Genomic DNA, 23,343 nt, shown 5'->3' with positions numbered 1-23,343 from the left:
AGTTTAAATATTGGTATGTATTCATGGTGTTGAGGATTATAAAGGAGTAACTGAAGTGTTGGTGCAGTTATTCTATACTGTAATTGTTACATTTCTGTTGCACAGTTCTGAAAGGTTTGTCCTGTTATCAGTGTGTAAAAACTGCTTACAGCAGCCCTTTTCTGTGGGAGCAGTCATGACTCTTACATGATTGAGTGTAAAAAAGGGGGCAATAGGTCTAATTCACATAGTTATGATAGTAACACATTATTGGTATTAGGCTCTCAGTAAAGGTTACCACAGGAGGACCTTGAAGCACAGAGGTTGTTAGGAACAGATTATCCTAGTCCTAAAAGAAATGTAGCCTTGAATTTTTTTATAATTCACTCAGCATTGTGTCTTACCCTGAAAGACATTTGCTTAACAACTAAATGTCCTTCTGGACTGCTGAATTGAAACTCTCAGTTTCTGTGTTGGTTACGGCTTCCATGATGAGATGCACGTATTCTGGTTTTGTTTTCTATGTAGGATGTCTGTGGATGGAGCTAATAAGAAGTGCCAGTGAATATTGCGTAAGAATGAAAATAGGAAATCCTGTTTAAAGAAGTTTTGACATTGGAGAAATCTCAGCCTAGTGTACTTCCCCAAATCACGTCTCTAGCACTTAGATTGTCATAGCTGCTTCTGATATCAGACAAATACAAAAGTGATCACGTGAGGTCTGGAACATGCAGTACTTATCCTCACCCTTTGCTGCTGTAAGCTTTGTTTGCTTGCAAATGAATTGATGAGAGCACATTGCAGCATGTCTAGCATGTGGGAGCTAGGGGTTATTTTGGTGTAGGAGGTGGAGGTGTGTGCTCAATTACTTGTTTTGAAATTATTTTCCCCAATATTTGAGTCTCTCTGCTGGATGACAGCTCAGTCACCTTTTGGTAAGGGAATGCAGGTACTAGTGTGCAGAAAAGGCTCAAAACTCACCTTTTTATTATTATTAATACATGCTAATCAGAGGACCCCTGTGCTTACACTGGGGTACTTTCTGGCAGATTTGTGGAAATCTTTCCTCTGTGTGGTAACATTTTTATTATTGAATTTTTTTTTATTGAAATTCTGAAGAGCCAACCAGGTTTTTATAATTTTCTAAAGCATCAAGCAAAATGATTAGCATTACCTTTTTGAAATGGTTTGTAATTGCATAGGTGAAAAATTATAAAATTACATAGTGTGAGGAAGTATTTTGTAAAGGGCTGAATGAACCTTTTCTGAAAATCACAGAATTGAAGTATGTGGATTTTCTGTGGTTTGTTTCTGAAGGTGATTACATTTAAAAGCTTAACATAAACTTAGGTCCAAAATAGTATTAAAAACAAACATAAGGAAAAGACTCAGTTTTTCTGTGTTATAGAGGGTAGTTTATTTCAGTAGAGTAAGTCCTTCCTTATATTGTCATTTAATAGTATAGTCTTATACTGCATCATAACTTGAAAATTGGAGATGACCAAACTAATTTAAAGAGCAGAGCAGGACTTTGAACAGCTTTGAATTCTAACTGTTTCTGATGGCAGGTAAATTCCTTGGAATTTATTAGAGCCATGCATTGATATGAATGATTCCAGAAAAACCTAATGGTCACTCTCTCTTGAAACACAAAAGGGTGAAAAGGGACAGACTTTGCTAGTACTGACTTCCAGGAAATAGTTTCATGGGTTTTGGCTTTGTTTAAAATATATCCAGCTGAGCTTTTCCTGGAGACCAGTGTTGTGCAGCACATCCTCTCTGAAGCATTACTGGTCTGTTTTAGGCATGGGTAAATGGTAAGATTAACAATTCTCAATTACCCTGGGATCAATTTATGCATACTCAATTTAATGTGCTGTCATACAATACAGTTAAATATGCAAAATGCTTCCAGGATTTTACAGGCTGGATGAAAATCACTTTTACCTTTCCTCCAGTCTGATTTGCCTGTTGATTACCTTACATGTTTTGTGTTTGGGAGTGACTTTAAATGGGGCTGCTAACTCTCTAATATACTGCTTCGTGATCTGTAGCTTGCCCAGATAGAGTTTGTTTCTAGCATCCAGGGTTTTCAAACAAATGTTCACAGGAGTCCAGCTGTAGGAGTATTTCAGGGGCAGTAAACTGGAATCGTTTGTTTGATGTCTTAGCATCTGTGTAGCTCATCAGAGGCCTCCTGATGATACAAAGGCTACCCACAGTTATTGCTCCACTTTCCTTGACTCACGTAACAGCGAGATGAAACTAGTCTTTCTGCTTCGTTTTAGAAGCCTGAAATTTGTTGCTCTGTTCAGAGTCAGTTATGTGTTATCAGAGAGCATATTATGCGAGTTGCAGATAAACCCTGCTGGTGCTCATGGCACCATTTGTTAGCTTAGGTGCAATGCTGTGAAAACTTGGCTCTAAAAGTAGCATAATCACTGTATTTGCATGTCCCTGTGCCCTGGGCTAAGGGCTACAAAGCTCTCATTATGACCTTCACTTGTTGCAATATTAATTTGGAGTATGATGAAATAATGGATTCCCAAATCACCTATGCTAAGATATTGCACCCCAAGGGAGAATTTTATTCTTCCCTTCATTGGCTTTGCTTTTCAATGAAATTGATATGCTTTTCTTCTAGGACACCACTAGTACTTCGTTTTTTTTAATTAAGCATTCCCCCATTAATAGGGACTGTGTTCTAGGCTGAAATTGACAGGAATAAAGCTGTTGAGGATTTTTTTTAGCTCCATAAATGAAAGAACTTACTGCTTTTGCTCCCTCTTTTGGGTCCACTGTTGCAGTTTGACTCTTTTTACTCAGAAGATTGCTCGAAGAAGCAGCTCCTAGAATATTTCTCCTCTGAATGAAACTGTTTCATCTCAGACTCATATTCTTAGGGACCGTAACAGCTAGGAAGAGCATTGGATCTGAAGTAAGATGACAACCTGATAGAAAAATAACCAGATCTGAAGGCTGTTTAAGTAATAGTGGTTGCTTCAAGCTCTAGGGTGCTGTTGCAGCAGAGTGCTGTGGTTGCATGTATCAAAAATTTGAAATCATGGAATATGCTAAGTTGTAAGGCACCCACAAGGACATGGAAGTCCAGCTCTTAGGTCTGCACAGGATATCCCAAAGAGTCTCACCATGCACCTGAGAGGGTTTCCAAACTTCTTGATCTCTGTCAGGCTTGGTGCTGTGACTACTTCCCCTTGGGAGCCTCTTCCAGTGCCCTCTGGGTGAACACCCACAGGGTGAAAAGTATGGATTGATAGAGTTCATTTGTCCTTTCCTCCCCAGGTGTTTTTTTTTTGTTTGTTTGTTTTTGGTGTTTTTTGTTTTGTTTTGTTTTTTGTTGGGTTTTATGATTGAGGATTGGAATTGAAGATTTTTTTTTTGTATTTGAAGATTGAAAATACTAAATTAGCCTGAGAAATTCAAGTGGTCTTTTTGTTGTATTATCTATTCTTCATCTGGAATGCCCCACTGCAGAAGGATGGAGGTGAACAAACAAACCAACCCTCAAACCAACCAGCAGACCATCTGCTCCCGTATGCCCTCCAAAAGAGGGCTCTGAAACTCCAAAAGTCCGTATCAGTTTATAAAGGCATAATATCCTTACCCTTTGTTTTTTTTAGTTCTCAGATGCATGGCTCATGAGAACCCCTCAGTGGGGTTAGGATCACTGAGGAAATAGACAATCCATTTTTGCATTATGCCAAAATAACACTTCCTGCTTGTCCTCTTCCAAGGAACTTTCTCATGAGACCTATCTGAGGGTGGGTTGGAGGGAGTGGTACATGTATAGATAACAAAGGAGTTGACAGTATGCTGATACCTACACTTAATGCCCTTTACTATAATCCTACAAATTGATACTCTGAAATACTAAAGCTAGTGTCCCATATTAAACCCTAATTTCCTTACCCATAATTTATCCCTTGAATTCTTGTGGACTTTTAAAATATCTTTTCTTTATCATAATCCAGTAGGTTAAGAGAACTTCTCTACTTCACAGTAACTTTAAACTTTGTTCTAATGCTGGCTTTTAAGATAATGCTTATGTTACATATACTGGTGGTGCCAACCTGTTGTGGGTGATTGTTCTTATCTCACCAGTTGAGCTTGTTACTGTTCTGGCTTTGTCAGCTTGGGTTTCAAAAGAAAGCTCATCTCATGAGTGATCTGAAGTGGGATTGGGCTGTATCAACCCAGGCATACCTGCTTGAGTTGGTATAATGATTCATTTCCAGCCTCCCCCTCCTAGCCATGAGCCTTGGCTAAAATGTCAGTTGTTTCTCTGCTCACACAGTTGGTGTGCTTAGATAACTATTGCAAAGCTGAACTCTTGTGTGTAGATGGTTAAGAGGAATTGAAAGTACTTAGAAGCATGTCAGAAGATTATAATTAGATTTAACAAGTATCTGAAGTATTGCTCTTCTAATGTGCCAAGGTTTCTTTTTGATCTCGTGTCCCCCACCACTCTACAAGTAACATAGCTGAGCGTTTGAAACAATTATTTTGATCTTGTGTCATGAGTTGGGATGGGAACATGGAAGAATTAATTGCCCTTCTGTGCATCTTAGGACCTAGAAATTCTACTCCAACTGTCTGTCTTTGAGAAAGGACATATTTGTGATTCTCTGAAATAGTAATTGCCAGCTAAATTTGGGTTGTTTTTCCATAGCTGAAATGATGGAAATTAATATCTTTCTGCCTTTTTGGTGGAAGCAAATCAGAAATTGGTTTAGGTGCAACTGTATCTGCTTAGCAATTGGCATTTTTGGGCTTGGTCTTTTCTGTGCAGCTGCCGGAAGGAGGATGCAAAGGTGTGAACCTAAATGTTCCTCTACTCCAAACTGCAAGGACAAAGTTGTTAAATCATTAAAAAAGAAGGGTAATGAAAAAAGTACGCCTCTTGCAGGCAAGCATTGTAAGTAAGAGCTTCTAAGTGCTTGTGTGTGTTTTTATTAAAAATCTGCCATAAACGCTCCCAGCCTTGCTTCAGAGGTACAAATGTCTGACACTATAGGACTTGGTGAGATACTCTGCCTTTCTCATACTGTCACCAAAAATAAAATTCCTGTCACAGTATTTGCATTTTTCTTGTGAAAAACAGGAAGAAATGCTCTGCTGGCTCTTACCTTCATAATAAATGCTACTTTTCCTTCTGTACATGATTAAAAAGGTGCTTTTTTTTACTTTTCCAACAATGAATTGTGCATTCTTATCTCTACTAAATGTCAAACTTTCATAATTAAATAGTAAAAAGGAAATCTTGTGACTGTGGAGCAAGAAAAAAATGTTCTTGAGTGCTCAGATGTCCTTGCTTCCACAGTTAGTATGACATTCTTGTGTTATCCATTCAAGTCAGTCACTTAGTTTTCCTGGAAAACATTGGAAGGGAAGCTAAAATTCAGGAAAGGCTCATTCATAAAAATCATGTGGGACTTCAAGCTGTGCAGAAGAGAGGTACCATAATGTAGCTTATTAGCTTCTATTGAAAACAAAAAATTGTGGAAGGTTGTAATGTAATGTAATGGTAAAATGTAATGGTAATGTAAAATAATGCTAGTGGTGCTATATTAAATGCATTTCTTATGCACAGAATAGAATATGGTAGAGCACCTTAGTTTTCAAAGTCTGTGTGCTCAGTACAGCAGTGCATATTGTTTGGTGCCAAAAAGGCATTGCATGTTCCCTTGCTCTGCTTGACTCAAAGGCTGGCTATACCTCTCCTGCAAAGATTATGTGCCCAGAATTTAATGGAGTTATTTTAGGTTTTGTGTTTTCTTGAGTTTTTCATTACACCAGAATGACAGAAAATAATTATTCCTCTTAGTGTAATTTTATTGTCATATATATTTTCCTTTTACTTTGAGTGCTTTTGATGTGTTTCAGGACTTTGTCCCATTGTACCAGGACTTTGAAAATTTCTACAACAGAAACCTCTACATGCGCATTCGGGACAGCTGGAACCGTCCAATCTGTAGTGTGCCAGGGGCCAAAGTGGACATGATGGAGAGAGTTTCCCATGACTATAACTGGACATTCACGTGAGTCAAAATTGAAGAAAACACTCCCAAAACCTGTCTTGAAATATACGGTCTCTAAGAGCAAGTTGCAGGCTGTGAGGTTAAAGGAACAGTGAATTGTGAGCTTTGTTATGAAAGTTTGAGCTTTCTTGCAGCTTGAATCAATGAATTTTGCTCTTTTGAAATGCATTTAGGCCCCAAGGTGATGATTTGTATATGATCTTTTGTATTAAGATTTCCTGGGTATACACCTGTAATAAAATTAATACCTTTGTGCGTGATGACAAGAACTTGGTGTGGATACTTTGGGCTGCACTGCTGCTTGTGACTTTGTGTTGATTTAGAAGTAGTTCTGCCACTTGAAATAAATGCTGCTGCCTGAACTGAATTTAACATGATTGTTTTGAGTCAGAACTGAAGTAATCCGTAGAAACAAAATGAGAAATACAATAAAGGATTTTTACAAATTGGAAATGACATATCAAGTCAGACACATTTTTGATGTGAAGAGGTTTGCAGCACAGTCCTTGGTGAAACTGGTTGTGTCTCTTCTTGGCTTTCAAGGGCAAAAGAATTATTTTTTTTCTGCTAAGCTTCTTATTCTTGTTGTCACGTATTGTTAGCACAGAAGTGCCAGATGTGTTTCCTTTCTGTGGTTAGAGGATATCCCGCTTGAGGGGCTGCCAAGTTAATTGATCTAGAGATGTTATTTTGTAATTGAAAGAAAAGTTGTATGTTTCTGGGATAGAGGGAGAAATGTGTCAGAGCAACAGATAGTTTGTGAAGCCTCAAGCAATTTTATGTGTGATAGCAAATTCACCTGTAAATGTAAACTTTTCTGGGAATTGATTTGAGATTGTAAGATAGGGAGAGAATCTTTTTCACTGATTGTTGCAGTTTGATGGTGAGAGGCACTGCTGAAATAATTTAATGGTTCTATTGAGTTCTAACATTTCAGTGTCTAGTCTAGGAAAGTGAAATAATAATCTTCTGGTGTAGATAATTTTTTTAATTTTGGGTGTCCTAACTTGTGCTGTTTTTAAAATGCAGATACACAGGGAGAGTAATAAAAGACATCATAAATATGGGTTCTTACAACTACCTTGGGTTTGCACAGAAGACTGGGGCTTGCCAAGAAGCAGCTGCTAAAGTTCTGTCCCAGTATGGAGCTGGGGTGTGCAGCACTAGGCAGGAGATGGGTAAGTTGGAGGATGATAGTATGTTTCCTGAATGTGTATTTCAAAGTCTGTATCTGATTACAGGTCTTTGAAACATTAATTGTTTCAGCATTGAACTTTAGTCTTAACTGATAAAGCAGCTTTTACTTTAATGAAGACAAATTGAATTCCTGGATTTAGTTTACATTGCACAGCAGTTGTCTTACTTATGTTTTCATAAATGGGTTTTTTCAGTGTTCTCTTATGGGCCTTTAAATAAAGCACAGTTTGGTTGGTGGAAATGCTCTTTGTAGAATTTAGCAATAGTGAAAGCTTCTCCTTACTCAGATTTCCCATTTGTTTTATGTACAGGAAACTTGGACAAGCATGAGGAGCTGGAAAAGCTAGTTGCCAGGTTCCTAGGGGTGGAATCTGCAATGGCATATGGAATGGGATTTGCAACCAACTCTATGAACATTCCTGCTTTAGTTGGCAAGGTATGGCTTAAGTCATGGACAGAAGGCCACCTAACAAAGATTCTGGTGGTTAATTTTTCTAAAAGCTACTTGTTTGCTTTTGTTTTTCCTCAGTGGAAGCCCCTGCAGATATTCTCTATGGAAACTGTAGGTCACAGTATGCATCTCTAACCATTGCAAAAATCTCTTTGGGAAACAGCATCCATGGGACAAGTAGCAGCCCAGAACTTTCTCTGGGAGAAAGCTTAGCATGTTAAGGCTTACTTCCTCAGGCTACTTCTTGGTGTGTGAAATGGTGGCTGATTAACAGACTGGTTGGCTGGAGGTATTTTGATGCTTTTAAGACACTAAGAACCAACTCTGTCAGTTGCACAGATAAGCTGAATTGTATGTTGGTACATAAAGAATTTATTATCTTTGAGTGACAACTAAGAAAATCCCTCCTTTGTTGAAGTAGAATGATGTTTGAGGGAGATAAGGTCAACTGTGAAGACTCATGATGTTTACTATGTGCTGCATAAAACAGTAGATAATTAGTCTGAGTGTCCAGTATCTCCAGCTATGCTATTTTAGTTATTGGAAAATGAAATAAAGGTGAAATTTTTCTTTGCCTCTACTGATGCAAAATACATGTTCTCTTAGCTCCTCCATAGAGTAAAATAGTGCAAGTACTGGAACAGGTCTTTTTTTTTTTTGAAAATGATTCATTGTCAACCTAATATTGCTAATCTATTGGAATTCTTTGACACTGTGTAGTGAATTATTTTCCTTTTATTTAATTTATTTATTTTTTCACTTCCTGAGATTACTTTGTAAGTCTTCCATTTGCGATATCTACAGATCATAAATTTGCTGCCTTGTTCTTCCTGGCAGCTTTTCTTCCTGGTGATTCTCCTTCAGATTAGCTGCAGTGTCTTCCTGCATGCTATTTTTTTCTCTTTTTTGTAACAAGGACGTAGCACTGTCTACATAATATGCCTTTTATTTTGGTCTGTTAAGTTTTAACTATCAAATTATTTGCATAATAAAAAACCCAACATTTTTCAGTCTGATGCTGGAGAGAAATCCAGTGCTTCAAATCTAGTCTTTATGGAGTCAGATACTTCTGCAATGCTGTGAAGCTGAGCAACATATGTTACTTCTGACATATCTTTTACCTGCATTTTTTTGCTCTTTGTCTTTCCACATCTCTCCAGTCTTAGGTTCAAAGAAAAATGATTCATGATTTCTGTGACACCTTTCAGATTCAGTACACTATCAGATACATTTAAGTAGATTGCTGGTTGTTCTCACTACAAGTTACTCATTCCTTAGCAAACCTACTCAATCTTTTTTTCAGTGTGGAGCCCACTGTGTATCTTCAATGTCTCATGAGAATACCCTTGAGCCACCTTATTCAGATCCTGAGTTTTCACCTTTAAACTTCAGCAGGTTTTATAACCATTGAGAGAATCTGACCAGTAAATTTCAAGGCATGTAACATACCTGTTTTTATGCGGCTCACTTTAGTAAGCCAGCTCTTGTCATAAATGGATACAGCGGTCAGTACTGGGTTAGTCGTGAGGATACTTAGTTTCTTGTACATTGAAATAAAGTAGTAAGAAGCTTTTGCCTCATAACAATACAAGTGCTCTTATACTCAGGTGAATACTCCAAACAGAAATTGTACTCTGGTGAAGAAAAGAGTTCTTGTCAAATGAACCATTTTGCAGTTCAGAATGTTCACTAAATGTTTTTTTTGGCTGCCTGAAGTTGCTTCTCACTGCATATTTGATTTCTTCATTGTCTGCAAATAAGGACACACAAATCCTGAATTTTGGCACCACCCATTACACAATTAATTGTGTGTGCACAGCCTGTTTGGCAATGCTTTGATAGTCCTCAGTAAAGCTCAGACATTCTTATGCTTGATTAAACTCTTGGGCTTTTTTTTAGGTTTTTTTTTTTAATGACTGTTTGTGTCTTTTTGCATGTTCTGCTTACATTTTCAACTGCAAAGCTGCTTGGAACACAAGATATCTTCAAAGTTAATGGTATCTGGGCTTCTGTATTACTACTTAAACAAGTAGTTTAAAAACCAAAAACAAGCTACTGAGTATAGTCGCTCACATATACTGGACCACCTGTTCTTTTTCTGCTCTGTGGAATCCTGAAGCACTTAGTTTGTGTTCCTACTGAATCCTCTTTTAAATAGAAACATATGCAGTTTGACTATTTTAGATCCATCTCTATGTCATAATTTGATCAGCATTAGTCAGCAAAAGGGAATTCAAAAACTTCATTATTTAGTTGATCTTTATTCACTATGCTTTGTTAACAGCAGCCTCTACTAAGCAGATGCTGAAAATAGGTATAGTTGGTGTAGACTGAAAATTGTATTTCAGCACTGCTAAAAGCATCACTAAAAACAGGTCTTTCTGCACCTGGCAGTTTTCAGCAGTAGAGGTCCCCTGTTCACAGCCAAGTTGTTGTGTGCCTGCTACAGTCACTGCCAAGTATGCTAAGTCTAGACCACAGATAATGTGAAATTTGAGGGTTACTTAGTCAGAAGTTGTTAGACCATTTGAGGCTAAGCTAGACCCTCAAACTTGCCTGTTTTGAATTAAGCATCATTAATGTAGTTAGTATAACTAGGTAATAACACCATTCTGTACTGCCTTTAGCACAAAGCTTTTCATCATAGATCTGGATTGAGAAAGACTAGACAATTGAGTTAGAACAATGATGCTTGAAGGATATTTTTTTGGTTGTAAGAAAGCAAATTAATTTCCATATATAGGTGAGTTGCAAAATTAAGTGCTCAGGACTAAGTTACACAATTCATGTACATAGCACTCTGTAGTAAAATGTGGCGTTCAATTAGCCTTACAGGATGTGGTGGTAAGCAATCTTTTCCTAGGCAATTAATCTCTTTTTTTTTTGTTTTTTTTCTTTCTTTTTTTTTTTTTTTTTTTCAATCTATCACTTTTCCTGCTTTCTGCTGTTCAAGGATACTAGTACTGGATTATTATGTTCACTTTTTTTGATACAGTAGTGTTTAATAGCAATGCCCTGGGATGTATACATGCTCTGTCTGGTATAGTTGTTCCGAAGAGCAAACACTAGTTGGAAATTTCCATACTTCATATGCCAAAGTCTATGAAACATGTAATGTGAATGTTTGTAGCAGCACTATGAACACATGGCATTTGTTGCAGTTTCTGGGGAAAACCAGTCTCTAGCTTTCTCAGAATGTAGAATGTTTCTAGGTGAATCACAGTCTAGTGCAGTTTCCTTTGTTCTGGTGAAAGTTCTCTGGTTGTCTGTGAAATTCCTTGTATAAATAAGGCAATGCTTTTTACAGTCCTTTCTAGCAATTCCCATTGCAGAGAAGAAAGCCTCTTGATTCTTCCCTCCATCATTATTAGAGAATGAGCATGTTTCAGTGTTAGATCTTCATAATCTTGACGGTCTTTCTAGATTTTTAACTGAGCAAAGTCACTTCTAAAGTTGCAGCATGTTTGTATAGTAATTGGAGTGGGCCAAAGTTATTTAGAAATATTGTTGCTCCCTTATATATTAATCCCCCAATATAAATACATTCCTGTAGTCCACAGCCATAATGCTGTGATTGAATGTTCAGCATATCAGTTATTGAACTGTAGTCATGACTGCTCTCAAAACATACATATTCTGTTTTAATGTTTGTCCAAGGATTTATCTTCTGGGTTTTTTTTGAAAAAGCAGATTAATTCAATATCATGTTTAATGGCTTCAGAAAACTTCTTCATTTCACGATGCAGTTCTGTTTTCCACTTTCTGTCTCTTGTATATTACCTCCACACATGGTCTAGTCAGTGGTAGCCTCCTAATGAAAGTAATAGTGCAACTTTGATAAAGCCTTTAACCTAGGTCTTCTGTGTCCTGTTTCTTAGCAGCCCTTGCTGAGTGAACTGTGGCAAGCTGCTCTGCTCCCTGTTTTACCTGACTCCATAGAAGGATGAGTACTCATCAACAGCATGAGATAGTCAGGCAGATTCAGCTGCACGACTTCCAGGAAAAGTGAAAATTGAGTGGCTCTATCAGTTAAGAGCAGTTGTGTATTTTTATTTGCCATACTAAGGCTGCAAATTGGATCTTAGCAAGTCTTGCCTGGACTAGCTGCATTCATTTTAGAATTATTTTTTTTCCTTAAATGATCTTGAACCACTTCAGAGCTGAAAGGTGTTCCATGCTTGGTTGTGAAACATAACCTTTTCAATATCTTCCTCTTTCCCCTTCTAATTCAGGGCTGTCTGATTCTGAGTGATGAACTGAATCATGCATCACTAGTTCTTGGAGCAAGACTGTCAGGAGCAACTATTCGAATCTTTAAGCACAACAGTAAGTATCAGAGGGTGGACTCTGCCTTTCTGCAGATGCTGTAGATCAGATACAATGTTTTCTGTCTTGTAATATCTGGAAATCCAATTTCATGCAAGGAAATCAGTTGCGAGTTATGTGAAAGGTCAGAAGACTGCTGCTGCTGAAAGCTGAATCATCCCAAATCATATTTTTTTAATATGTTCAGTCACAACTAATAACACTTTTATCCTGAAGCTGTTCTGGCCTACATCTTCTGCATGTGGAGAAGAACGTGCTATCCCTTTGGCAAGTCTAGGGGCACTGGTATTTTAACATGGTTTCTTATTCTATTCTTATTCTATGCTAGAGTAGCTCAGCATGCTTAGACAATTCTAACAGTGTGTCACATAATGATGCCATCTTAAAGGGGTCTAGGTTACAATTTGGGGGATAGGAACGTGTAATTTTAGAACTAGATGCTAACATGCTTATGATTGTAGATGTCCTAGCTAAAATAGATAGTAATGAATTTGCACAATGTAGTACTAAAAGAATTTTTGGGACATGAAGCATAGATTAAGTTCAATGAATTACTTGCTCTAAGTATTTAAGTATTAACAAAATACACAGATTTTTAAATTTCCTAGTTTCATCTTCCTCCAAAGGACGTATCTATAATAACTTTCAGGTTAAAACTACTTAGGATTTCCTTCTCTTACTCTTGATGAAAGAGGCACATGGTTGTCTGTTGCTGTTGTACACAAAGTAGAACGGTGGATTCAGTCACAGCACCCGAATGAGATGGTCAGAAAAGCCTTTATTATCTGAACTTCTCAGCTTTTTATAGGGTATTACAGTACAGGTTTAACATGATTGGTAAAGGGACCACCACCTCTCTGTCCTATTGGTGGGACAAGAGAAAAACCACAGCTGTACAGAGCTGTTTTGAGAAAATGAAATTGTTTACAAAGATAGTCCTTGAGCGAGAGATACTCTCAAGAGACTTTCCCTTGGGAACAGATCAGCCACTGACAGGCTGTAACTCTCTCAGGCTCAGAAAAATTAGGTCCACAGTTGTCCTTTATTAGTAAGAACTACCTTCATTCTTCAGGTACTCCTAATACTCTTTATACTGTCAGTTTCTGAGATCACAGTGACTCTTGCTCTCTTTGAAGTGTGTGGTGGTAACAACAAAATTTGGGTGACTGCAGTTATTTTTCTTTCTTTGTCCTACTTGATAGTGTGGATTCTCTCTTCTGTGCTTACAGTTTCTTTGGTGTTCACTCTTTCTTGTTTTCTATCATTTGAATAATTAGTTTTACAAAAAAGTAGAGTTTATTGGAACATTTATTTTTTCTTTTTAATTCTTCATAAATTTTGGTTGCTGAGCAAGGTAACAAAAGCTTTGCATTCAACTTCTGCATTTGTATGGACATACTTCTGAACATTGCATCCAGTTGCAGAATTTCAAATTGGTGATAAACATAGTTCTGGCTGTGGGGAGAGGGCCTTAGACTTAAATAAAAAATAGATGATTTGTGGGAATGGGCTACAAACTAGCCCTGCTGTAATTGTGGGCTATTCTAGAAACATTCTAGATGGTGGGTTTCTGTGGAAGAGAATGTAATGGCAGATTAGAATCAAGGCAAAATGCAAACAGTGGTCTTGGCCTGTCAAGATGATGTTCAGTTTGTATTTCTGTATGTGTCCTACTCTTCTTATACTCTATGCTGTCTTTTTATTGTCATTTTCTTGAGATGTTAATGGCTTTGTTCATATTCAAATTTTTAGAAATTAAGGGTGGGGGAATGAAAAATTCCCCTTAAATTCCTTGTTCAATGTTTTTATTTTTTTCCTGCCTTTTTCTGTCATTTGTCCTTTTAATTAGGTTCAGACTCATGTTCCCCTCCTTCTTGAAAGATTAGAGTAGAAGTCTATTTTCTATTGTTCTCCCTAAGTACACTAACCTTGCCTTTCCTTCATTGAGAGACCTGCTGGAGACAGGGACTACACTGCTGAGTTCTCCATCACTGACTTTTTGAACATTAGCTGTCTTTTCACAGTCCATTAACTGACTTACTTTGCCATTTAGTTTTTAGTCTAAATCTAGTTCACAAGCTCCTCTTGCCACTGCATCTGCCCTAGTCTATCAGTTCTCTTTTCATGATTAATTTGTGCTCTTTTCCACGCCCTAGTGTTTACCTGTGTCTTGCTCAGCACTTGGATTCATGCTTTGACTAATCCCATCTTAACTCCTTTCCTCTGAGTTTTTTTTCAGGACTGATTCCACATGCATGTATTTGTTCACATTAGTTAGGTCTCTTAGGATCACATCAAGTGTTTGTAACCAAAGCTTGTAAGATTTCAGAATATGTTTCTACTAACAGTTTCATCTGACTAGTTTCTGATATGCTGAACATTGTCCTCTTTCCAACACTGGTGGTTCTCTTTTTTTTCCTTTTCTCCTTTTTTAGAGGCTTCCTTTTCCCACTTCCAATCCCTTCAATTTTAAACAAATAAATAAAAAAGTATACTTGCCCTGCTTCTTTTCCTGCACTTTGATCTATCTTCTACTTATCTTTAATTTATTATCCTTGAACTTGGTGTGTTCTAGCTCTGTTCTATTGTTCTGTTCTGAGCTATTTCTATCCACAAGGACATTCTTACTACCTAAATTGCCTTTTCATCAGAATGAGATACCTTCCTTTTTCTCTCCCCTCCTCTCTCCTCCCCCTTTCTTTGTTTGTGCCTAGTGCTCTAACTTGTGCTTTTAGTTTAGAATGATGAAATTCTTCATTGCAGCCCGTACAGTTAACTATTTCCTTAAATCTCATCTATGGGCCTGTAGGTAGATGAAGCCTGTGCTTATTGACTTGCATATGGTCTGTCCTCCATGCTGGAGCAATTTGTGCCTTTCTGGAGTATTGCTGTCTTTAGTCATGTCGAAGTTCAAGCTAGTAGCTGTTTTGGTACTATTTAACAGTAATTTCTGGTGCAGATATGCAAAGCCTGGAGAAGCTGCTCAAAGATGCTATTGTGCATGGGCAACCTCGTACACGGAGGCCCTGGAAAAAAATTCTTATCTTGGTGGAAGGAATATACAGGTACAAACTATTCTTTATATTCCTAAGACCCTCCACATGAGATCTAAATGCTTAGTGTTTGGGTTTCTTTGCCAAATCAAGCTATGAATATTGTCACTTCATAGTTATTTCATGAGTCTCATCTCATTAAATTACACTGTGTATGTCTCACATCCTTTCTGTTGCTAGAACTGTAACTGCACCTTGTGTTATCACAATGCTTCCCACATCCTTATTAGCTTGTAGAAATTCATTAATCAAGATTATTTATATCAGAGCTGAGGTCTTAAGTTGCTTGTCCATTCCATTCCTTCTGGGCTCACTAGATTATGCTAGTGTGAATGGAACTGCTCAGATTTTACGTTTTTGCTAAGAGTGAGTGGGAGCAGTAGCCATAGCTGTGTTAGGCATTTAAACCCTAGTGACTTTCAGTACAAAATGTGGTGTTTTGGAGTGTTACTAATAAAAGCCTAGTCAGTTCTTAGAAACATCAGGTAAGTTAATGTCAAGTCAGAATACTGACATTAGGGTGGAAGTAAAACTGAGATAATTTTATAAATGAATTATCGCTGAACACATTCCTGCACCCTAACTTCCTGTTGCTGCTACTGTTCAGTCTGTGTGTCAGCATCCCAGAGATGCTGAGCAGGTAGAAAGCAGAGATCTGGGCCCCAGTGCAAGGAGGAGGGGTGCATCTCTGCAGACTGTGATGGGTCTATTAAATTTTAAGTGTCTGTAATTACTGAAAGAGTGAAGAAATGAAAGCTTAGTGATTTAGGCTCTATAAGGTGGTCCCAACTATTAAATCAACTTATACTGAATTTCTGTTTCTCAACAGTATGGAGGGATCCATAGTCCGTTTGCCTGAAGTGATTGCCCTTAAGAAGAAGTATAAATCCTATCTGTACCTTGATGAAGCTCATAGTATAGGTGCTCTGGGTCCCAGTGGCCGGGGTGTAGTGGAGTATTTTGGACTCAATCCTGAAGATGTGGATGTTATGATGGGAACATTCACCAAAAGCTTTGGAGCTGCAGGAGGATACATTGGGGGCAAGAAGGTAAAAAGCTGGGAATCTCATGGCTGGTGGTAAAGTCTATTTCAGGCAGCTGGTGGAATTCTTCATTAAGCGTTTCAAATTTAATCTATTCCTCAAGTACCCTATTGTCTGTTTGTTTCATACTTTTACATGCTGTCTAATACTGTGAAAGTCAGCAGTGCAGAGGAGTCTAGTTTAGTAAAATACATTGTAACACCTTGTGTGTGTAGTTCTCACATGGTCAGTGATGATCTGAGTTTGCTGAATGTACAGTAGTGATGTAATATCTTTCTAGGAAGGGCTAGGAGCCAGGAAATTGTTTTCTTGATGTTACTTTTAATGGACTTGAAGGAAAAATGCCAAAAGCTTAAGATTTTCAACCCATTTGGAGGAAAAGCCTCTTAGGTTAGTCTGGTAGAATTGATTTCCCTGGGTGTAAGCACTTTGCTTTCTGAAAAGACACTTTTCCTTTTTTCTTTTTTGGCTGGTTGATTATTTTGGTTTTTGTTTGTTTTTGTAATTTGTTTCTTTGAAGTTTTGGGGTTTTTGTTGTTCGTTTGTTTGTTTGTTTTGGTTTTTGTTTTATCTACTGTCTCTTTCTTTTGGAAAGTACAGCTAGAAAGTGTTGCCCTTGCCAAACCTCTAATCCTCAGAGGGATGGTGTAAACAATTCCTTGTGTCACCTTTCTCATATCATAAAATATCTGATCTCACAGATCAGATTTCTAAGCTCTATTGGAGGGTAAAATTCTACCATTTTCCTACCAGGACAATAATTTTTTACACCTTAATTGTGATAATTACTTTCAGCTATCCAAATGGAGATGGAACTTGGAGATATTCCTTGTAGGGTGTTTACTACAGATTAAAATTAATTCAACAACTTCCCCAGAAAAAAAAAGTCATATAAATCTTTTTTCCAAAGGTAGTGAGCTAGTGGGATTGACTCCATGGCATAAGGTAAAGCAGCTAAAAGTCCTTTGCAACTTTTTTAGCTACTGATTGAGGGATTGCTTCAGTGGTAAGAGGCCTTAAATCTTCTTACCTAGTTTATTTCAAAGTCCCTTTACGACTTCCTTTCCTTTAACTCTGACCCTAGGCAGACAGCAACAGAAAACTTCTGCATGTTTTTATAATACATTTGAAGCTTGTGATAGCTACAGAGCTGTCATTATTCATTTTATGGTAGCAAAAGACAGGATCTCTTCTGGTATTCATAGTGATGTTTATAATATTTTAGCATGATTTTGTTACAGTTAACAAGCAGCCTAGATGCAAGGTGTGTTGGTCCTTTGTTCCTGTATGAGCTGCTTTTGCCCTCTAAGAAAAATAGGATATGTGTTTAAGTGGGAAATGCACAAGGATTAGGCTGGGGTTTGTGCACTCTTAAATTACAATTACTGCTTTATTTATATTGTGCAGATGAATGAGAGAGATTTTGTGACCTGTTCCCTTGTTTGGTGTTTTTTGGAGAGGAAATACATGTATTGAGCATTATCCATAAACACCTATGGATCCTGCTCCCCACTATTTCATTTTTTTTATATTCACACTGTTATAATGACCATTTGTGAAACTCACCCTGGGCACAGCTCAAGTAATGCAACATAATGCAAAGCCTTGTTGCAATCTACTGCTGATGGTGTTAGCTAAACAAGTCTGTCATAGACATTTGTCTCTGATCAACACACATTCTTGCCCTGTGACATTATTATGGGTTGTCATGTCCCTGCTGTTTCTTGTAGTGTAAAATTATTCCTTGAGATACCTGTTCTCTTATGGGGCATTCTGAAAGAGGTTTTTTGTGGTGCCCTGTTTTATTGTGATTAAAGATGTGACAGAAGCATTTCTCTGAGTGCTGGGAAGGCTATGTCTGATGCCTCTTGTGTTTTGCTAGGAACTGATTGATTACCTCAGGACATACTCTCACAGTGCTGCGTATGCAACATCAATGTCACCTCCTGTTGTGGAGCAAATCATCACCTCTGTGAAGTGCATTATGGGTGAAGATGGTACAACTGTTGGTGAGTCTTTCTAGCAGTAAGCATGTAGCAAGGGGAAGCCAAAAAGAGCCTCCATCGCTTTGATAGATAACACATTCAGTGGACACTTTGATAATTATTAGTAATTCTATGGTTGGAATTTCTGGGTCAGTAAACCAGTTTACAATTCTGCTTGGCAGATCAGCCTAATAACAGCATAAAAAGTTTTCAGCTAGAGGTAAGTCATCTTAGTCATGTCTAAGACACTTTATTTTCTTGTACTGATTTTTGTTCTTTGTCAAGCTATTCTAGGCACCTGCTTTTTTTTGCATTGTCTGTCCTTTGTTATTTGCCTCACTTTAAACATTGCTTTCAGAATATTTTGCTGTTGTATCTTTTACAGTTGTGTCCTGGTTTATTGCAGGGACAGTGCTTTCAGTTTTCATCTCTATTATAATTCGATATTTGCATCTCAGTTAAAGTAAACATGGAAATGTTTCTGAAATCCCTTTTATCTTGGGGAGCCGGAGGCATTTTTCAAAATCAGTGAACTTTAATGGACTAGGAGAAGAAATTCAGCATATTTGTCTTTATTGTCTTAGTTTTCCTGTTTCATTATAGAAGTAAAAAGGGAAATTTATACTATCTGGGCATTCAAAGTCATAATGACAGATTCTTCTGTCTCATTTGCCTATGGGTAGCAGCTTCCTTCAGTTACAGCATGAAGTAAATAGCTCTTTAAGCTGCCTTGAAACTGAAATGGTGCATTTTGCATGTAGGTTACTTTTCCCTCTTCACATGTAATTGAAAAGTTGTGAGCAGCTCACACAGGATGCTGATATAGTTTGTTAAGGATCTGTTGGTAGCATTTAGTTTGGAGGCTCTCAGAATTCTAACTGCAGTATATATTGAATTCTCGGAGCTTGAGGCATCTGGCCACGAGGTGGTGGTGGTGGTGTATGCTGGAAAAACTGGCTTTTGAACATGTGTCATCTGACCAACCAACCTGTTGGATAACTTACAGTGGAAAAGCTCACTGGAGAAATTACTTGAGAATTTTTCTGTTATAGCAGTTTTCATTTGGTTTGCTTATATTATCTGAGAACAGAGTTAAATGCCAGCAGTTGGTGTTCGTTCCTCTGCAGAGACATCATGAGTGAGGCAAGTACAGCTGGGCAACAGCCTGTGTCTCTGCTAGCTTTGAGTGCTTCCGAGTGGTCCATGTGAGAGACCTGTACCAAGAGCCAGGAGTTGACTCCCTGCTCTCCAGTACAGGTATTAAGCAAGCTTCACACTACACAAAAAGCTGTCTTGCTGTAGTCTTGGAAGTAATTGTTTGAGGTTTTTATAGCTGATGATTTGCCAACAATCTGTGATCTACTTAGGCATTGCTTGTTTTGGGTTTCTTCCAGTATCTGTTTTGCTTAATGAATTTGGAAGCAAGGAATGTGTAACTGATTTCTGTTTGCAGTATTTAAACTCAGGCATTTTTGTCTCTTTCTAGCGGCTACAGTGTGGTATTTGTTCAAGCCAGGAGAATGGAAGTAACTTCCATTCCACACTGTTCTCTTGCCATTATGCCAGCAAGATTTATTTGAGCTGAAAGACAAACCAGATTAGGAACAAATATGGCAAAAAAAATAAACTCAAAAGATTGTTTTTGTTCTCATGTTGCTTAAAATGCATGTTGAGCTATATCCTGCTGATTCGGTGCCAAGAAGTACCAGAATTCCTAGGCATTTTCACGAGAAAGTTAGTGGTTTTGGTGTTTGATAGGTGTCTCGTTTCCAAGAAGTCTCTGTATGTCCACTTTCTTTATAAGCTTTAGCGCTTTTCATAAGTGATGGATATAACAGCTGGGTAGCCAGAACCCTGTTGTCAGATCTCAAATGATTTCTCAGCTACAGGTCTCATGAAAGTGTTACTGGCTTTTTAAGCATCTAAGTCAACTTTGAGTTAAAATAAGCATCTCATAGGATGATTTCTGCATGAAAGTGCTTTTCTATTTATTTTCTGCAGCGTGCATTTTCCCATGCATGCATTTTTTAGATTGCCTTAAGACTTTATAAATAATATTACTTTGTAGACATTTTCTGTGGACAAAGTTGGCAAAAGTTCAATTGGGTGAGCTAAGGAGCTGATTAGTGATAGCATGACAAAATTTTTTTCTTTGTTTAAGGGCTTTGACTGAAAAACTTCTGTTCGGATTCTGTGAAATTACAAGTGGGGCTCTGGAGGTCTGGAGGACCACTGCCTGCTGTTGGTTTGAATAAATAAGAAATACATGGGTGCTGGTAATAGTTGTTAACTGTGAAAGACAAGTGGAGAAATAGTGTTAAACTGGGTCACTGGTAAGCACCTCTGAACTGACCATGTACTACAAAGATTTCATTGCTTTTAAGTTAGTCAAGCCAAACAAATTGGTAAAGGAAAGTGAGATAGGGAAATGGTTTTACAACAGCATAGGAGCTGGAGCCGGAATCAGAACAGTAGATGGCTAGCTCCCAACCTCATGTTTTGGACCACAGCTAAATCTTTTAATAGCTTCAAGAATGCTTTCTTGAAAAGAGCCTTTGCGGCTTCTTTGTCTGCCTGCTTCTTTTTACCACATGCTATTTGTAAAACCTGCTGTCCTTCATGGCATCTAATCTTCGTGGAAATTGTCATGTCAGATTGGGATAGTCTGTAGCTGAGGAATAAGTAATAGGACCCAAGTAGTTTTTGAAGATGAAGGGGTTTGTATATATCATTTTGCAAGAATATGTTAATTGTTCAGGTTATTTCTAAACCTAAAGAAGCATCTGAAGACTTTAAACTTACAATATAAGGTGCTGTAATTACCAAAACTTTACATAACTAAAAAAAAAATAATGTCTCCTTTCAGATTTTTCCAGCAAGTTGTCAGTGACTAAATAGGATATTGGTAGGAGGCAGCACAGACAAAGTACATACAGATGCTATTAAAAGCTTCTCTACAGAGAATGCAAAACATGCTTAGGTGCAAATGTGCTGCCTTAGTTGCCACAGTAGTTTTCTTCTGTCTATTCAAATTAATCTGTTAATTCTTTGTAAGGTGTATGCGTATAAATGACTAGCAGGCTTCAATCACCCTGAAGACAGTTACAGCAGTATAATTATATATGAATATATTACTTGTTCCTTTATCCAGACTGCAAAAACTATGCCAAGAGCTAAAGTAATGGCAGAGCCACCTTACGGGTTCTTGGTAGTGGTGCTTCCAGTAATTCCAGCACTGCAGCTCCTCTACATTATCAGATCAATGCTCTGTCTGTCCTATTTTACCTTGCATTGCTTGTCTTGTACAGTAATTGGCTGGAAGACCATCATGGGGTCTTAAACAAAACATACTTGATCTGCGGTCCCTTTGAGAATTTCTTCAAAGGAACAGTCATCCTCAAGAGTGTTGAATACATTGAGCATACAGACTTTCTTCAGAGAATTCAGATTACAAGGTACATGAGTATTTTGTATATCATCACATTTGGCTTTAATATATAGTAGAGCGAGGTAAGCAGGAGAGGTGAAGTCTTCTTTCTGCAAAGACAAACTTTGGAACTGTTTTCCATTTCAAAGTCTCAATAGTTGAAAACTTGTATTTGGAGAAAGTGTTGCAGATGCTTGTCAGCAGTTTGGTGAATGTTCTTGCTCTGTTCAGCCACAAAATGAATGAATGTCAGATAGTTTTGTAGATAAAGGAGCTTTTTAAACAACGATAATAAAAAGACACAATAAGCAGACTTTCAGGGTCATAGTATACATAAAGATGAAAAATTGGTTCATGGAATGGAGTTCTGGAAAGCTGTAGCATAGAGCCACTTGATTCTTGCTGATATTTAAATTGACTGTAGGGAAAATGAGACAGCTTGGTTCTTGTCATGGTAAATGAGACATTGTTGTGATTTATGATGTTAAGTACTTGACCTGTCTTGGTAAATTTTTCAGCATCAATGATTTGGTTTGAGTTGAAAGCTGGATCTTTTGCTGCTACAATCTCTCTAGGACTGGGGAATCCAGCTGGCTCCTTTCTGTTGTATACATAAGAGCCAGTGATGCATCCTGTACAACTGGAGTTCTGTGAGCATTTTAGCTGTTCAGGACCCAGCCTGTTTGTTGCCCTGATAACGCTGCTGGGGGCAAGTGGAAAAAAATCATAAGTAACCCAAGTGAGATGCAGGCAAATCAAAACGCGCAAAGTGAAACCAGCCAAGGGACTGGTTAACCACCTTCGAAGGTGAAACTTAGTTTGCTCTTCTGTGTATTGAAAACTGAAGATGAGCCTTAAATCCAGGTGTATTTTAAGTTTCAACTAAAGCTGGCAGTACTAATGGCTTGTAAAAGAGGTGAGCTATTTCTTTCCACAGACCTTAACTCAGTAATAGTAATTATACCTCTTGACATTTGTAACAAGTTTGACTGACTTCTGTGTGAGTTTTAGGAGGGAAATATTCCCCACCTAATCACAGCGCCATACACAACACATATAGAATAAGTTGTGGATAGACTTTGCCAAAGATGGCTCTTAAATTTTGACTGAACGTTGTCTTGAGCACTGTATGGAAATGAACGGTTGTTATCCAACATAGATCAGTGGAGGTAGCAGTTGCATTGCCCATCCCAGCTGCTAAACCATCAGAAACAAATAACTGCTCTTTGAAGGCTGGTCAGTCAGTTAGCAGCACAGTCAGATTGGTATTTGTCTCAGTACCTCGGTTGTGAAGAGTCATTAATTGATTCCATCTCATCAGTGAAAATATTTTTAAAAAATTAATAAAAATTCTACTCTTGCCATTGCTGTGCAACAATATTGAGTAAGTTAAATCAGAGAAGGCAGTTAAACCAATTATAACCAGAAGTAATAAGAAGGTACGGCTGCCTTGGCAGAGAATTGAGCATAACTGAGCTGTTCAGAATTCAGGACCATTGTTATATTGTTAATATACCCAAGGAGAAGCATGCTGGGGAAAAAAAAAACAAACCAAACTAAGCTTAGATGGTCTGCTTAAATTCTGGAGGGAAAAAGACTGCAATTAGTATTTTAGCTTCCATTAAGTTAATTAGGCCCTCAAGTGAAGATAGGACTTCAGCAGTTCAATCATCTGCCTAATCAGTAGGTTTCTTGAAATTGGACATTTTGTAACATTACATTTTTCTTTCCAAAGACAAACCATTATATGCAAGTACAAACATAAGCAGTAAACGAAGGAATAGCCCATGTTTCAGCACCTGGAATTGAATTTTAAGTAGCTT

The 23,343-nt window shown here is 37.8% G+C and overlaps 1 protein-coding gene across 1 annotated transcript in view; it reads left to right on the top strand.

The window, feature by feature from the left end:
- The window catches only part of SPTLC2 (serine palmitoyltransferase long chain base subunit 2), a 72,029-nt gene that overhangs the window by 12,810 nt on the left and 35,876 nt on the right, over positions 1–23,343 (top strand). Inside the window, exons 3-9 of the mRNA XM_005520226.3 lie at positions 5,884–6,038; positions 7,068–7,216; positions 7,547–7,671; positions 11,919–12,012; positions 14,972–15,077; positions 15,895–16,114; positions 17,991–18,117. Of these exons, the coding sequence (XP_005520283.2) occupies positions 5,884–6,038; positions 7,068–7,216; positions 7,547–7,671; positions 11,919–12,012; positions 14,972–15,077; positions 15,895–16,114; positions 17,991–18,117 (976 nt within the window). The remainder of the gene's footprint in view (positions 1–5,883; positions 6,039–7,067; positions 7,217–7,546; positions 7,672–11,918; positions 12,013–14,971; positions 15,078–15,894; positions 16,115–17,990; positions 18,118–23,343) is intronic.

Source organism: Pseudopodoces humilis, chromosome 7 (assembly GCF_049639895.1).
Source record: "Pseudopodoces humilis isolate 2021_Gansu_Grassland_sample_001 chromosome 7, ASM4963989v1, whole genome shotgun sequence".
NCBI lineage: Eukaryota > Metazoa > Chordata > Aves > Passeriformes > Paridae > Pseudopodoces > Pseudopodoces humilis.
The sequence above is the reverse complement of the archived record's forward strand: the minus strand, read 5'-3'. Positions and strand labels throughout refer to the sequence as shown.